The 17,280-nt window shown below is 38.1% G+C and overlaps 2 protein-coding genes, 1 long non-coding RNA gene and 1 other non-coding gene across 6 annotated transcripts; 1 reads left to right on the forward strand and 3 right to left on the reverse strand.

The window, feature by feature from the left end:
• Positions 1 to 1,857: 1,857 nt before the first annotated feature.
• LOC123494163 (photosystem II protein D1) lies at positions 1,858 to 2,919 on the reverse strand. Its single transcript, XM_045229012.2, has one exon. It carries the CDS (start codon positions 2,917 to 2,919, stop codon positions 1,858 to 1,860), a length of 1,062 nt encoding a protein of 353 aa, XP_045084947.1.
• Positions 2,920 to 3,342: 423 nt separating this feature from the next.
• On the reverse strand, positions 3,343 to 4,292 carry LOC123494164 (maturase K). Its single transcript, XM_073500484.1, has one exon. It carries the CDS (start codon positions 4,144 to 4,146, stop codon positions 3,445 to 3,447), a length of 702 nt encoding a protein of 233 aa, XP_073356585.1. The 5' UTR covers positions 4,147 to 4,292; the 3' UTR covers positions 3,343 to 3,444.
• A 5,010-nt stretch (positions 4,293 to 9,302) lies between these two features.
• On the reverse strand, positions 9,303 to 9,390 carry TRNAS-GCU (transfer RNA serine (anticodon GCU)). The gene has a single exon. It is a non-coding gene; the product is annotated as a tRNA-Ser (tRNA).
• Positions 9,391 to 11,195: 1,805 nt separating this feature from the next.
• LOC109774709 (uncharacterized) lies at positions 11,196 to 16,888 on the forward strand. Of its 3 annotated transcripts, XR_012184989.1 has the most exons (6): positions 11,196 to 11,836; positions 12,507 to 12,642; positions 13,452 to 13,543; positions 13,780 to 13,907; positions 16,264 to 16,389; positions 16,585 to 16,888. It is a non-coding gene; the product is annotated as an uncharacterized lncRNA (long non-coding RNA). The 3 variants fall into 3 exon arrangements; XR_012184987.1 differs by lacking the exon at positions 11,196 to 11,836 and having other exon boundaries at positions 11,999 to 12,642; XR_012184988.1 differs by lacking the exon at positions 11,196 to 11,836 and having other exon boundaries at positions 12,362 to 12,642; positions 13,777 to 13,907.
• The last annotated feature ends 392 nt before the right edge of the window (positions 16,889 to 17,280 follow it).

Below are 17,280 nucleotides of genomic sequence, written 5' to 3' on the forward strand. Positions count from 1 at the left end.
TACATAACATAATTTTTTTACGGCGACTATATATTTTCTTACGGTCTCTTTTTATGTCAGAAATAAGACAAAACTTAAGGAACGTCAAATTACAGTGCATTGGTGGTAAAATAGAGGGGTTTGAAGAATAACTATTCCTCACCCAGGGTAACGAATAGTCAATCCCTATATATATATATATATATATATATATATATATATATATATATATATATATATATATATATATATATATATATATATATATATATATATATATAGAAGATATGGTAATATGGAGAAGACAAAATTGTTTGAAGCACGCACAGAACCGGAAGCGCCCCTTGTTTCAAAGAGAGGAGGATGGGTTATTCACATTTAATTTGATGGTCAGAGGCAAATTGAAAGCTAAGCAGTGGTAATTAAGACCCCCGGGGGAAAATAGGGATGTCTCCTACGTTACCCATAATATGTGGAAGTATCGACGTAATTTCATAGAGTCATTCGATCTGAATGCTACATGAAGAACATAAGCCAGATGACGGAACGCAGAGACCTAGGATGTAGAAGATCATAACATGAGCGATTCGGCAGATTTGGATTCCTTTCCTATATATCCACTCATGTGGTACTTCATCATATGATTCATATAAGATCCATCTGTCTAGAGATCGTCATATACATCTAGAAAGCCGTATGCTTTGGAAGAAGCTTGTACAGTTTGGGAAGGGGTTTTTTGAGAGAAAAGAAGAATCTACTTCAACTGATATGCCCTTAGGCACGGCCATGCATAACATAGAAATCACACGTGGAAGGGGTGGGCAATTAGCTAGAGCAGCAGGTGTTGTAGCGAAACTCATTGCAAAAGAGGGTAAATCGGCCACTTTAAGATTACCATCTGGGGAGGTCCGTTTAGTATCCCAAAACTGCTTAGCAACAGTCGGACAAGTGGGTAATGTTGGGGTGAACCAAAAAAGTTTGGGTAGAGCCGGATCTAAGTGTTGGCTAGGTAAACGCCCCGTAGTAAGAGGGGTAGTTATGAACCCTGTGGACCACCCCCATGGGGGCGGTGAAGGGAAAGCTCCCATTGGTAGAAAAAAACCCACAACCCCTTGGGGTTATCCTGCGCTTGGAAGAAGAACTAGGAAAAGGAAAAAATATAGCGATAGTTTTATTTTTCGTCGCCGTAAGTAAATACGTAACTAGGAATATGGAAAATTGCATTTTTGGAATTTGCAATAATGCGATGGGCGAACGACGGGAATTGAACCCGCGCATGGTGGATTCACAATCCACTGCCTTGATCCACTTGGCTACATCCGCCCCTTATCCAGCTAAAGGATTTTTTTGCTTTTTTCCATTGATCATTATTCTATTTATTCTGACCTCCGTACTTCGATCGAGATATTGGACATAGAATGCCACTCTTTAAAAAGGAAAAAAGGAGTAATCAGCTGTGACACGAAAAAAACCGAATCCTTTTGTAGCTCATCATTTATTGGCAAAGATAGAAAAGGTCAATATGAAGGAGGAGAAAGAAACAATAGTAACGTGGTCCCGGGCATCTAGCATTCTACCCACAATGGTTGGCCATACAATCGCGATTCATAATGGAAAGGAACATATACCTATTTACATAACAAATCCTATGGTAGGTCGCAAATTGGGGGAATTCGTGCCTACTCGGCATTTCACGAGTTATGAAAATGCAAGAAAGGATACTAAATCTCGTCGTTAACTGAATTCTGAATAGAAAGATTAAGAAGAAAAAAAAGATTCAAAATAAAGACAGAAATACCCAATATCTTGTTCTAGCAAGATATTGGGTATTTCTGTCTTTTCTTTCTTCAAAAATTCTTATATGTTAGCAGAAAAACCTTATCCATTAATAGATGGAACTTCAACAGCAGCTAAGTCTAGAGGGAAGTTGTGAGCATTACGTTCGTGCATTACTTCCATACCAAGGTTAGCACGGTTGATGATATCAGCCCAAGTATTAATAACGCGACCTTGACTATCAACTACAGATTGGTTGAAATTGAAACCATTTAGGTTGAAAGCCATAGTACTAATACCTAAAGCAGTGAACCAGATTCCTACTACAGGCCAAGCAGCCAAGAAGAAGTGTAAAGAACGAGAGTTGTTGAAACTAGCATATTGGAAGATTAATCGGCCAAAATAACCATGAGCAGCCACAATATTATAAGTTTCTTCCTCTTGACCAAATTTGTAACCCTCATTAGCAGATTCATTTTCAGTAGTTTCCCTGATCAAACTAGAGGTTACCAAGGAACCATGCATAGCACTGAATAGGGAACCGCCGAATACACCAGCTACACCTAACATGTGGAATGGATGCATAAGGATGTTGTGCTCTGCCTGGAATACAATCATAAAGTTGAAAGTACCAGAGATTCCTAAAGGCATACCATCAGAAAAGCTTCCTTGACCAATAGGGTAAATCAAGAAAACAGCAGTAGCAGCTGCAACAGGAGCTGAATATGCAACAGCAATCCAAGGACGCATACCCAGACGGAAACTAAGTTCCCACTCACGACCCATATAACAAGCTACACCAAGTAAGAAGTGTAGAACAATTAGCTCATAAGGACCACCATTGTATAACCACTCATCAACAGATGCAGCTTCCCAAATTGGGTAAAAGTGCAATCCGATCGCCGCAGAAGTAGGGATAATAGCACCAGAGATAATATTGTTTCCATAAAGTAAAGAACCAGAAACAGGCTCACGAATACCATCAATATCTACTGGAGGGGTAGCGATGAAGGCGATAATAAATACAGAAGTTGCGGTCAATAAGGTAGGGATCATCAAAACACCGAACCATCCGATGTAAAGACGATTTTCAGTGCTAGTTATCCAGTTGCAGAAGCGACCCCACAGGCTTGTACTTTCGCGTCTCTCTAAAATTGCAGTCATGGTAAGATCTTGGTTTATTCAAATTGCAAGGACTCCCAAGCACACGTATTAACTAGAATATAGATAATAGAAGGCTTGTTATTTAACAGTATAACATAGACTATATACCAATGTCAACCAAGTCAGCCCAAAGATTAGCTATCCATATAACTAAATTAACCAAACCAATAATTTTGTATTTGTAAATGAAGTGAGTCAAAGTTAAAAACTTTGATGAGTCTTTTCTATATGGGTTGCCCGGGACTCGAACCCGGAACTAGTCGGATGGAGTAGATAATTCTTCCTTGTTACAATAGAGAAAAATCCCTCCCCAAATCGTGCTTGCATTTTTCATTGCACACGACTTTCCCTATGTAGAAATAGCCAATTTCTATTCCAAAGAGGAAGTTCTACTAATTTTTTTAATTAGTAAGTTGATTCACCTACTCTTTATTATAATAAAAAGAACATTTCAGAATGAAAAATAGAAAAGTTTTTTCTTGATCATTTATCAACCCTTTCCTGTTTCTTAATTTCGTCTAATGATTAATTAAGAGGGTTGACCAGGTCATTGATACGTATAATATCCAAATACCAAATACGCTCAGTATGTGATCCACAGAAAGAAAAAAGAGTTGTTTTGGTGAACATCAAAGAAAAAACTTGCTCTTCTTCCATAAAAAATTCTTCTAAAAATGCCGAACCCAATCGTTGCATAAAAGTTCGTACCGTGCTTTTATGTTTCCGAGCTAAAGTTCTAGCGCATGAAAGTCGAAGTATATACTTTAGTCGATACAAAGTCCGTTTTTTCGAAGATCCACTATGATAATGAAAAAGATTTCTACATATCCGACCAAATCGATCAAGAATATCCCAATTTGATAAATCTGTCCAAATGGGTTTACTAATAGGATGCCCCGATCCAGTACAAAATTGAGCTTTTGATAAGTATCCTATGAGGAGAGTAGCGGGGACTATGGTATCGAATTTTTTCATTCGAGTATCTATTAGAAATGAATTCTCCAGCATTTGATTCCTTACTAACAAAGAACTTTTTGGTACACTTGAAAGGTACCCCATAAAATCGAAGCAAGAGTTTGCTAATTGGTTTATATGGATTCTTCGCGGCTGAGTCCAAAAACAGAAATAATATTGCCAGAAATTGATAAGGTAGCATTTCCATTTCTTCTTCTTCTTCAAAAAAAGTGCCTTTTGATGCAAGAATTGCCTTTCCTTGATATCGAACATAATGCATAAGAGGATCCATAAAGAACCATAGGGTTTTCCGAGAAAAACCAGGGTACATTATCCCAAAATGTTCCATCTTCCTAGAAAAGTGGATTCGTTCCAGAAAAGTTCCAGAAGATGCTAATGGTAAGCAAGAAGATTGTTTACGAAGAAACAACAAAAAAAATTCATATTCTGATACATAAGAGTTATATAGGAATCGAAATAGTCTTTTATTTTCTTTTTGAAAATAAAAAATGGATTTCATTGAAGTAATAAAACTATTCCAATTCGAATAATAGTTGAGAAAGAATCGCAATAAATGCAAAGATGGAACATCTTGGATACGGTATTGAAGGAGTTGAACCAGGATTTCCAAATGGATAGGATAGGGTATTTCTATATGTGATAGATAATCCAAATGCAAAAATTTGTCTTCTAAAAAGGGAAATATTGAATGAATAGAGCGTAAATTCTGAAACTTTGGTATTTCTTTTTCTTTCGGACAAAATAATTCCCGTAGCGAGAATGGGATTTCCACAACGATCGCAAACCCTTCAGATAGAATCTGAGAATAAAACTCAGAATAAAAATAATTTTTGTAATCCAATAATCGATCTTGGTTAGGATGATTAACCGAGTTATCCAAAAAATTCTGCTGATACATTCGAATAATTAAACGTTTCACAAGTAGTGAACTAAATTTCTTGTTATTACAACTAACAACTATTTCCACAGGTTCAGAACCATTTAATCCATAATGGTGGGCAAATGCATAAATATATTCCTAAAAGAGAAGTGGGTAGACAAAGTATTGTGGACGAGATTTATGTTTTTCTGAATACCCTTCGAATTTTTCCATTTGTATTTCTACTTGAATCAGAGAGAAGAAGCATTTCTCGGTTTATCGAATGATGATACATAGTGCAATATGGTCAGAACAGGGTGTTGCATTTTTAATACAAACCCTGGAAAGAAAGGGAGTCTAATCCACAGATCTTTTTCTGCTCCTTTTCTACCCAATTAGTTTATGTTTGTTCTAATTAAAAAAAAGAACAGAACAAGTTTTTTATTTTTGCAGGCCAATCGCTCTTTTGACTTTGGAATACAGCCTCTTTATCAATATACTGCTTCTTTTACACATTCAATCCATAACATCCCTTATTCAATCCATAATCAAGAATAATTAGGATTTCTATAAAAAAAGAAAAAATAAAGGGTCCACTCATAGGAAAACCCAACCTTTCCCCGCATCCGGCACTAATCTATTTTTAACGTCTAATTAGAGCGGGGAATCATTCCAATTAGGAAGTTCAGCTCGTTGCTTTTTATTTTACCAGAATTGGAGCCAGGCTCTATCCATTTATTCATTAGACCCAGAAAATCGTAATTTTGGATTCCATTCAAAAAAGATTGATTTTATTACGACATGCTATTTTTTCCATTCATTACCTTTGAGGATCAGTCGTGGTCTTCTAGACTCTACCAAGAGTCTGGACGAATTTGTTGTTTCATCCAAATGTGTAAAAGATCATAGTCGCACTTAAAAGCCGAGTACTCTACCATTGAGTTAGCAACCCAGATAAAAAAAGGATCTTAGATACGATCGAAATCCAAAAATCAATGGAATTACACCGCGCGCTTCTGTCAAAACATTGAACTAGCAAGACATCAAAAGATTTTTTTATCGACCATGAAAAACACTCAAATGCCAAAACGAACAGGTCCGGTTAAATTCCACTAAAGTAAAGTTAAAAAAAGAGCGACCCTAATTACGATGGCCAAATTCTCCTTATTTTTAGCGATTTTTATTAAAAAAATATATATATTATATTGTATGAGAATACATGCAAGAGGAACACCCTTATCATTTGAGCGAAGTGTAGGCGGAAAAATTGAATATGGAGTGAGGATAAAGAGACCCATCTATCTACAAATTCTATTTGTTCAATAGACCTTTGTCAATGGAAATACAATGGTAAGAAAACAAATTAGATAGAAAAAGTAAATAAAATAGGGGCTTATGTTGAATTGGCACGATATAATATAAATCCAAATAGGATTAAAAAAGAGGTAAATTGTGTCTAAATAATTAGACAACTAGGAATACTAATAATCTTCTCCTATCCTACTTTTTGATTCATTTAGTTCTTCAATTAACTCAAAGTTCTTTCTTTTTCTTTAAAGAATTCCGCCTTCCTTAAAATATCATAAACAGTTCTTGTTGGTTGAGCACCCTTTTCAAGGAAATAGAGAATAGCTGGAACATTTAAACAAGTTTGATTCTTTATCGGATCATAAAAACCTACTTTTTGAAGATCTCTTCCTTCTCTTCGAGATCAAACATCAATTGCAACGATTCGATAGACAGCTTATTGGGATAGATGTAGATAAACAACGCCCCCCTAGAAACCTATAGGAGGTTTTCTCCTCATACGGCTCGAGAAAATGATTCGAATTTCTGTCGATAATAATAGAAATTAGACTATGACGTGCATTAATTTCCTTACAGAAAAAACAAATTTCATTTATACTCATGACTCAAGTGGGCTAATTTTGCCTGACAAACTTCGAAGGCAAAATCCTTCCAAAATTTTTGAGTCGTCTTTAAACTCTTTTCTTTGTCTCATTTCGAACGAATTGACTTTTATTCCTTATTCTGATCCAACTCTGTTGTTGAGACAATTGAAAATTGTGTTTACTTGTTCTGGAATCCTTTATCTTTGATTTGTGAAATCCTTGGGTTTAGACATTACTTCAGGAATTCCTATTTTTTTCTTTCAAAAGAGTAGCAACATACCCTTTTTTCTTATTTCCTTCGATAAAGCATTTATCTCTTCTATAGAAATCTAATAAGAGGGATTGATTCTGATATACTTTTATTGGACTTTATTCTTATTTTAACCTTTCGATTTATTTCTATATTAAGGATAGACTGACAAAGTTGGCCTAATTTATTAGTTTTCACTAACCCTAGATTCTTTCCCTTGATAAAAAAAAATTCTGTCCTCTCGAGCTCCATCGTGTACTATGTTACTTAAACCCAGCGCAAATTTGGTTCGGAACGAATAGAACAGGCTATGTCGAGCCAAGAGCATTTTCATTACTATGGAAAATGATGGATAGAAAAATCCACAATCGATCATGTCCTTCAAGTCGCACGTTGCTTTCTACCACATCGTTTTAAACGAAGTTTTACCATAACAAACATTCCTCTTTTCATTGCAAAGTGGTATAGAGAATTGATCCAATATGGATGGAATCATGAATAGTCATTGGTTGAGTTTTTTTATACTGATTAAAACTTGCTATCTATGGAGCAATATGGATAAAAGAAAGTAAGTATTTATCCGGGAAGCCTCCGCCAAGATCCAATTTATTTAAACCCATATTAAAATTCTATCATATGAATGAAACATAGTTTGAAAAAGACGACTAAACAAGTTTGCTTAAAACTTATTTATTCTTAAATTTCCACCCTCAACGGATGGCTCGAGATGATCAATCTTGAAGTGAGAAAAGAAGGATTGACTCTTCCTCAATAAATAAACTATCAACCTCCAAAAAAGTTTAATTAATTTAATTACTAGAATTAGAATTCTAGTAGTAATATATTTTTTCAGTACCAAAAACAATTAACTATAATAACTAAATAAACTATTCCAATGAAAAGATTGAAAGTTTTTGGTAGTTATAGAATTCTCGTACTTCTTCAACTCGAATACCAAAAGGAAGAAAAAAATATGACTAAGTGATTTTATAGTAGAGGCATATCCTGAATGTGCTTGATAGATCCCATTTTTTCATGAAAATAAAGATAGTCAATTTGACTGGACTTAAGACTTTATTATGTTTTCTGAGAAAGAAGTAAGATATCATTATTCTCTTTAATAAACTTTTGTCTCGTACGGAATACTATATGATTTCACCGTTTGTTTCATCAGAAACAATCTGGGACGGAAGGATTCGAACCTCCGAGTAACGGGACCAAAACCCGCTGCCTTACCACTTGGCCACGCCCCATTTCGGGTTTTATGCCACACTAATAAACACTAGTATGTTTATTTGTTATTCGTCAATACCATTTCAATTACATAAAAAAGGAGGGATATTCTCTTGCTAGTATTCTACACATGCGGATAATATAGAATCAAAAAAATGCATTGATCATTACATGGAATTCTATTAAGATATTATATGAAAGTCGAATTTATTCCACTCTCATTTGAGAGTGCAAATACAAGGAGGTATTTTGTGTTTGGGAAAGTCCGAAGAAAAAAGATTTTGAATCTGCCTTTTCCTTCTTTCCCTTAAAAAAATAACTCAAGAAAAATCCAATTATTTACTCTACAAGAATGAAATGCTTGTTATGCCTAATATACTTAGTTTAACCTGTATCTGTTTTAATTCTGTTCTTTATCCTACTAGTTTTTTCTTTGCCAAATTACCCGAAGCTTATGCTATTTTCAATCCAATCGTGGATATTATGCCTGTTATACCTCTATTCTTTTTTCTATTAGCCTTTGTTTGGCAAGCTGCTGTAAGTTTTCGATGAAATCTTTAGTACTCTGTATGCCAAATTGAATGATGTGTTCATTCCAAAAAAATTTAAAAATGGGTAAAAGCCGAGAAGTTTTATATTTTTATATTATGAACCTTCGATTCTAAAATTTAAATTCTTCTACATTGAATGGGTAGCTACAGCAATAAATTTGGATCAGCCTTTCTACTCCCCTGCACCTAGGTTGAGCAGGTACCTAAAGGTACCTACACAATACCTAACCACCTAACCCTATTTTTGCTATTGATAAGAGTGCTTACTATAAAAGAATTCTTGCAATTTTTTTCAAGAATTCTTTTTTGCATTTTTAGGTATAAAAAAAAACCATCCTAGTGGATCCGTGTGGTAAGGAAAAACTGGTAATCTATTCCTTAAAAAAAAATCTTGGAGATTATGTAATGCTTACTCTCAAACTTTTTGTTTATACAGTAGTGATATTCTTTGTTTCACTCTTTATCTTTGGATTCTTATCTAATGACCCAGGACGGAATCCTGGACGCGAGGAGTAAAAATTCAGTTTTTTTTTCTTATTGGATTTGTTTCGTACATTTATCTATGAGAAAATCCGGGGGTCAGAATTCTTTCCAATTCGAAAGTCCCAAATGATCCAAGGGAGCGGAAAGAGAGGGATTCGAACCCTCGGTACAAAAAAATTGTACAACGGATTAGCAATCCGCCGCTTTAGTCCACTCAGCCATCTCTCCACGTTCCAAAGCGAAAGGTTTCCGTGATATGATATAGGCAAGAAATAAGAAATAACGGTTGCAAAAAACCCCCTTTTTTTCTTTCAAAAGTCTATAAAAATTATATTGCCAATTCCATTTTAATTATATTCTTTTTTCTTAATGTTAATAAAAAAAGAAGAAAATTCTTGTTTTTTCTTTCTAAAAATCGATATTGGCCGAGAGACAATCAAATAGATTTTCTCTTTAGCGGGCATTTCCATATAGGACTTGTTATAATTATAATAAAACAAGCAGGTTATATAAAAAAACGCTTTTTTTGTCGATTATTTATCAAGAAAGCAAAAAGGGTTCTTATCAAATCCACCATAAAATTGGAAAGAAGCATAAAGTAAGTAGACCTGACTCCTTTAATGATGCCTCTATCCGCTATTCTGATATATAAATTCGATGTAGATGAAATTGTATAAGCGAATTTTTTTTATTTCCTTAGACTTAGACCGCGCAAGACAAGAATTTTTCGCTATTTACGATTTCATATTCTTGTTACTAGATGTTCTATAGGAATAAGAAGAAATCGCAACTCCTTTGCGCTACACATAAAATTGGATTTCGAAGGTCCATTTTTTTCAGAATCCTCTATTTTAGTTCTTCCACCCATGCAATAGAGAGGGAATGGGAAAAGAAGGGTTACTTTTATTTTCATTTTTCCCTTAAAAGATAGACTTTGAAATAGGAGTCTTGGAATAATGCTGAATTCAAAGGTTTATTTCTTTCTATAGTATAAGAAAAACAATTTATTTCTATTTCTATAGTATAAGAAAAACAAATAGTATAAGAAAAACAAATCGAATCAAATTCATGGATTTACCACGACCTCGGTTGTGACTGTGACTCCATAGATAAAAATGGGAAATTTCTCTCTTCGAGACCATTGAAAAAGGGCATTGAACGACAAAGAAATCATCCACAGATAATAAAACTATCATATGCCTTGGAAAGTGATATGAGGTGCTCGGAAATGGTTGAAGTAATTGAATAGGAGGATCACTATGACTATAGCCCTTGGTAGAATTCCTAAAGAAGAAAATGATCTATTTGATACTATGGATGACTGGTTACGAAGGGACCGTTTCGTTTTTGTAGGATGGTCTGGCCTATTGCTCTTTCCTTGTGCTTATTTCGCTTTAGGGGGTTGGTTTACAGGGACAACTTTTGTAACTTCTTGGTATACCCATGGATTGGCTAGTTCCTATTTGGAAGGTTGTAATTCTTAACCGCAGCAGTTTCTACCCCTGCCAATAGTTTAGCACACTCTTTGTTGCTACTATGGGGGCCCGAAGCACAAGGAGATTTTACTCGTTGGTGTCAATTAGGCGGTCTATGGACTTTTGTAGCTCTCCACGGGGCTTTTGCACTAATAGGTTTCATGTTACGCCAATTTGAACTTGCTCGGTCTGTTCAATTGCGGCCTTATAATGCAATCTCATTCTCTGGTCCAATTGCTGTTTTTGTTTCTGTATTCCTTATTTATCCACTGGGGCAATCTGGTTGGTTCTTTGCGCCGAGTTTTGGCGTAGCAGCAATATTTCGATTCATCCTTTTCTTCCAAGGATTTCATAATTGGACGTTGAACCCATTTCATATGATGGGAGTTGCCGGAGTATTATGAAATGGGTTCCCTCAGCCATTTCATAATTTTGTCTTCAAACAATTTTCAGCAATATATATATATATATATATATGACAGGCTATTCTGTTACTAGTAACAGAATAATATTCTGTTACCCCTCGGCACTATATGGGCGCGATGGACACCCGAACTCGTACGATGTGGCCCAAAACAAAAACAAAAAAGCCCACCCCACCTCCTCGCGACCCATCTCCCACCTCCCGGCGACCAGCCGCGCCTCTGCCTCCCACCTCCCTGGCGACCCGCCGCGGCCCTGCCTCCCAACCCCCGGCGACCCGCCGCAGCCCTGCCTCCCACCTCCCCGGCGACCAGCCGCGGCCCCGCCTCCCACCTCCCCGGCGACCAGCCACGGCCCCGCCTCCCACCTCCCGAGCAACCAGCCATGGCCCTGCGCCCCACCTCCCCGGCGACTAGCCGTGGACACGCTTCCCACCACCCTTGTGACCAACCGTGGCCCCGCACCAGCGTATCCACGCCACCTCCGACTCCTTGTTGATCTTGCTGGTAGATCTCGGGTGAAGTCCTCCAGCACCCATTGATGCTTACCCGCCACCACTCTGCCTCCTTCCCGATGGGACTACGCCGCCGCGTACAAGCAGTTCATCACCGCCGCCCCAGGCCGTTCAATGCCGCCGCCATGGACGCGCACCACTCCAGCGCCATGGTCCGCGCTTCAGCGCAAACACTGGAGCCTGCAGGAGGAGCCGCGAGGTCGAGAGGCTCCCTGTCAGCAGTCCAACTGCTAGCTCCGCCGCCGGTCGCTCAAGGAGCTAAGTACAGGCCACCCCGTGCTCTACCCTGGATCCTGCTGTCTTGTGCCTCACTGACTCTCCCTCTCTGATCGATCTCGCATAGTTTATGTTCCTTACATTCCCTACTGTGCAGTGTCGAGGGACTTTAGTTCTGAACCCTTTTTCTGAGCTTACTGTTCTATTTGTGTTACCTTATCCTCACATCAGTCTTATGATTTAGACTAGATTTCAGCCATGATTTAGACTTTCTTTTTGCAATAAATAAGTTCACTATCTCAGTACAACTAGTTGACCATCTCGGTTCAACTATTATTGGGTGTGCCAAAAGTAGATGCTTGACTGCCTTATTATTATCACTAGTGCCTTGTTCAGATTACTGTTGGTGGTGCACGCCACTGACGATAGTTGGTAGCTACGGCTGATGCACATTTTTTCACTACTGTTGTAACCTGAAGCACTGCTTAGCTACTGGTTGTGCGTGCAGGGTGATGTGAGTGAGATAGAGAGAGATAGCAAATGAAATGATCTTCCACATGTACTAACTCATGACACTGAAGAACGTTCAACTATGTTTCATCTCTGAACTTAAACGCGTTTGTTCTTTGAGCTAAAATTCCTAGAGCTTCAGTCAAACTTTTGGTGATTCTTGTACCTATTGTTCAGAAATCAATGGTGAAAAATTCTGATTGCAGCAATGGCATGCTCCCAGCCCGCCAAGACTGGATCATTTGACACTACTTCTCTGCACAGTGTGGCTCGACGCGCAGCCCGCCGGCTCCGTCGTGTACATCCAGACAAGACGCTATGGTGTACAATTTAATGCATGAAGTAAGCCCATCACTTTGGTTTCATTTTCTGAATTTCTTTTGAACTTGTTGTCACTTAACTTTTACATGTATCTAGTTACAGTAGTACTAACCAGATCAAGCTACTTCATTTTTTTTATCAAATTCTAGAATTTTACATATCCGTACTGCTGCTGCTCCATACTCGTATTTGTTATTTCTTCTTATGTGTGCACTAAACTTCTAATACTATTCACGATCCAGCTTCTAGTTTTTTGCTCTATTATGTGTTTCACTTCTACAAAAAAAGGCTGGGTTATATAAATAGGACAAAGATGTTTGCGTGCTTTCCAGAAATAAAATGGTTGGCATGTATTGACGATGTAAATAAAGCTCTTCTCTTGTGTTGTTTGAAAATAAAATCACACAAGTACGTGGTGGAAGTTTGTATCAGTTCGGAGGCCGTTCAACAATACATCACCCAGGTCGTCCACCTCTGCCACCCCAAGCCGTCACCTTTGCCACCCCCGTACACTCCCTCCCACCCCATCTACATTCAGTAGTTCTCTGCTTTTCTACCGATGCATGTTCACGAGCAATTCAAAACGTGTAGTTGTTCCCTGCTTTTCTATAACACTTGTTAGATTGCTCTCCAGAAACTGTATGTGTTCGTGAATTTGCTACTGGCGTAGCAACCCAATATGTATTTTATGATCAGTTCATAAAGAAAAGCTGAAACAGTGCAGTGTGTGTGTTAAAAAATATCAGTTTTAAATTGTATGGTAGTCCATTTTAGTATTGTTCTAGTCTCATATATACTTCAGTTCTAAATACTTTGCTCATTGTGATCAGAGATAATACAAAGTATGATGCAGTTTTGAAGCAATCCCGATGTCTCTTCGGAAAGCATTCATGGTTAAAAAGCAGCGGCAGCCTCTGTTCAAGTTGAGCACTCTATTTTTTTCTCTGTTTTGCCCGATTGATATCAGCCACTGCAAGTCCTTTTCTCCAGCCATGATAGAGATCCATTCAAATCAGTTGTTCTATGTTTCCACATTTAGATATACTAGTTGATCTGCTGAAAGATACGATATGTGTACTGCTGATAATCTCAAACATGTTTTACTTGATTTTAGAAAACATGTAATTTTGTTGTGCTGCTTTTTAATGTCTCCAGCAGTCCTACTTCTCCATGACGACAAGGACGACGTCGCCATGCGTGCTCGGCCGTGGTCTGCACGCTCTCCTTTCTTTCTCCTTCCGAGACAGTGAGGTGCTCCAGCAAGCGGCCGCTGGTGGGATCCGCAGGTTAGCCCCCATCTTCCACCTCCCCTACTCTCCTCTTCAACAGGAGCAACACCGTTAGGAGCTCGAAGTAAAACGAGGACGGCTGCAGCGACCGTGCAGTTCGCCCGCTCCTGTCCGACAAGTTCCCACCGTGCATTTTTGTGTGTGTAGAATTTCGTCTAATCTAGTTCTCGAATTTGGTCTACTTGTGTAAATCTGTCAGTTCAAGACAATTACCTTCTGATGCTTGAAATTAAGTCCTTTGTGAATATTGCTTGTTTCAGAAAGAAATAGACTATGTAATTGCATCACATGGTGTACTGATCAACATAAACATGGTGTACTGAACAAAACATACACATTCTATCTATTTAGCTGTGAGGAACATTTAAAAAACGTTTGATATGCACAACAACAATTGAGTCTTTGATCCAGGAATAGACACACCCAATGCCACTGCAAATAGATAGATGGCCACCTCCTACCTGATGTGTGTAATTCAAAGTTCCAAACCCAATGTAAATTACTCCTGCTGCTTAACACAAAAAAATTCACTTATTTGGACGGAGGAATATACTACTTATTGTCATGATCTATTGAAGCCAAGATCCGCTGTAGCATTCGAATCCCTTCAATTCACTTATAACTCTCTCGATAAGTTCAGTGTGTGTGTAATGGAAAAAACAATAATATAATAGTTCAGTTCAATTCAACCAGTTGATATTGGATTATGTTGGTTGATTGCAAAATACTTTGTTGTTTGCCCATCGCCATGGCCTGCACCCTGACCATCGCCACGGCCCCTCCTTTTCATGCCGTCGCATCGTGCACTCACCACGCCGTGTGTGGCATCCTCCCGGCGAAGCGCCCGCACTGGCAACACGCACTGTGCCGCGGGACAATTTTCCGGCGGCACCCTCCGCCGCCTCAGCCCAGGCCGTCCACCTCTGCCACCCCGGGCCGTTCACCACTGCGAAGAGAGCCCATTCAACTACGTGATAGAGAATTTATGTACCAGACTTAATATTAGTTCGGTGTGTAATCTATCGTCAGTCCATGAAAAATCACAGAATAGTTGGTGTGTGTGCAGAAATATCGTCAGTGCAAGTTTTAAAATTCTGTAAGTTTAGATATATCACCTAAATAAGTAATGATTTGCAGCGAGTTTCTTCAAAATTCTGTAAAGTTCAGATATATCACCTAAAGTATCGTCAGTGCAAGTTTCAAAATTCTGTAAGTTTAGATATATCATAAAGAAAAAAATGATGAGTCACCATCTGCTTTATATTCATGTTCTCTGCAACACAAGTAGCAGTGGGACTGACTGGGAGTGATCCCTGAACCATTTCATTGAACGCCATGGTTTCCAACAATGCTAATGCTACTAGAAAGTGTTAAGAGGCCATGAAGCCTCTTGGCTTCTCCAATAAGCAGGTTTGGCCAGTCCTGAAGCGCCTCCTCAAGTTTCTGAGTACACGATGCGTCGATGCACGCATCGCAGGTGGCCAAACACGACGTGTTTTGTCCTGCACCCAGAAGCTTTGGAGGCGATGTGTTGCCCTTTGTACTTTATTGACAAATCTAGCAGTGATGGTTCATATAGAACTTGAAATTACCTATCCGCCACGGGGATGTACTGCCCTCAGTCCTCTCTCAACAAATCGAGCAGTGCAGGTTCTCTGGTGCGCCAAGTACTACCGGCGGCGATGCCTGCTTATATATTTCTGCTTTCATGTATTAAACCTTATAATCTGGTACTATTTCATGATAATATGTGAACTGAAAGAAAGGTTCAACTATTTGTTATTTTAGTTGAGTTTAATTTCTTATTCTAGTTTAGTTTCAAATTCGTATCCCTTCAGTTCAGTTTCTAAATTTGGTTTAGTTCAATTCAGTTCAATATATTTGTGCCAATTCCTTCTTGTGATGCTTATACGTAGCTGGAAATGCAGATGCTGCTGTTTTAGAATTTATCATTCGGTATGGAATTAGGTGTGGTGTACCATCAGTCACTGCTGTTGATTTAGCCAGTTTGGTAGTACATGATAGTGGACGTCTCAAAAGTATTTTTATGTTTGATGCATGGCTTATCTTGATACTAGGCATCACGCCACTTTACAACGACATTACAGGGATCAGACCATTCTACAGCATAAATATTAAACTACACGCCAGGAAATTAGTACCTTTGTGCTTGCTAGGTGTTTGCATGTCTCTAAGAACCAAACAGTACTAGTAACATCCCTATATAGGGCCGTGAGTGTGCTATTAAGTTTGTTGATATGTCTCTTAAGGACAAAAATGAAAAAATTGCATCCTTTTCAGTTCATTTTGGGGGTCAAGGACAAGTAAATTTAGTGTCATTGCTAAAATGTAGGCGCTCGCCGCCGCCATCTCCGACTGGATCTAGCCTGGCTCCCCCTGGTTGCTAACACGACTTGTGCTGCTCTGGTGCTACTGTGGATGGGTAACAAGTTCAACTACGAGTCCAGACCAAGTTCTGGTATGTTGCATGTTTCCCACACATTCCCTAGGAAAAATACTTTTTAGCATTCAGTTTTGTTCAATTATTATTTTAGTTTCAGTTCAGTTCAAATTTCTAATTTTCATTTCAATTCAATTCTTATTTTTTCGCTAGCTACAATCAGAACAAAATACTCCTGCCTTCACCAGTTAACCTTCACTACATGACAAACAGGTGCCCTGGCCTGCTCCTGACGAAGCACCCGCGCTGGCGACACGCGGCGTGCCCCGGCCCCATGTCAGTTCCGGCGTTGCCCTTCGCCGGCTCAGCGCAAAGGCTGTTTTACTTGACATAAAAATTAGTATATGTTCTATTGTAAAAACATATCTAAAATGTCATGATGCATGCTAGCAGAAATCTGAAAATACACTCAGTTCAGTTCCTATATTTTATTTCAGTTCAATTTAGAACTATTTGCAACTGTTCAGACTCGAGTGTTCCTATATTTTATTTCAGTTCAATTTAGAAGTATTTACAACTGTTCAGACTTGAGTTTACAACGGAAAAACATTTGGAAGTTTAGCGAGCGAAAATACTTGTTAGATTCATTTAAAAAGTGTTGTATAGTTCAACTTTTATATATAATAAATTCATAATGAAATGTGGGAACAATTCAATATGTGTGTGTTAAAAACATAACAGTACAAAGAAATTTGGTATGTACTCGTCGAAAAAAATCGCATCAGTTCAAGAGGCACGGAAAAGAAAATTTGGTGCCAATAAAGTTCGAGGGAAAAAACAACTTTAAAAAGAAACGTGATAAGCTCACAAATTAATTCTGTGACATTGACGTCCAAGTTCTACAACTGATCCGTACAAACAAAAACGGTGGTCCGTTCTACAAAGGAAAATTGGTTTAATTAAAAATAT

This window comes from Aegilops tauschii, chromosome 5, assembly GCF_002575655.3.
Source record: "Aegilops tauschii subsp. strangulata cultivar AL8/78 chromosome 5, Aet v6.0, whole genome shotgun sequence".
In the NCBI taxonomy this organism is placed as follows: Eukaryota; Viridiplantae; Streptophyta; class Magnoliopsida; order Poales; family Poaceae; genus Aegilops; species Aegilops tauschii.

What these genes read in the sequence shown, in the direction of transcription:
- LOC123494163 (XM_045229012.2), bottom strand. Translation starts at nt 2,919, where the DNA reads ATGACTGCAATTTTAGAGAGACGCGAAAGTACAAGCCTGTGGGGTCGC.
- LOC123494164 (XM_073500484.1), bottom strand. Translation starts at nt 4,146, where the DNA reads ATGTTCGATATCAAGGAAAGGCAATTCTTGCATCAAAAGGCACTTTTT.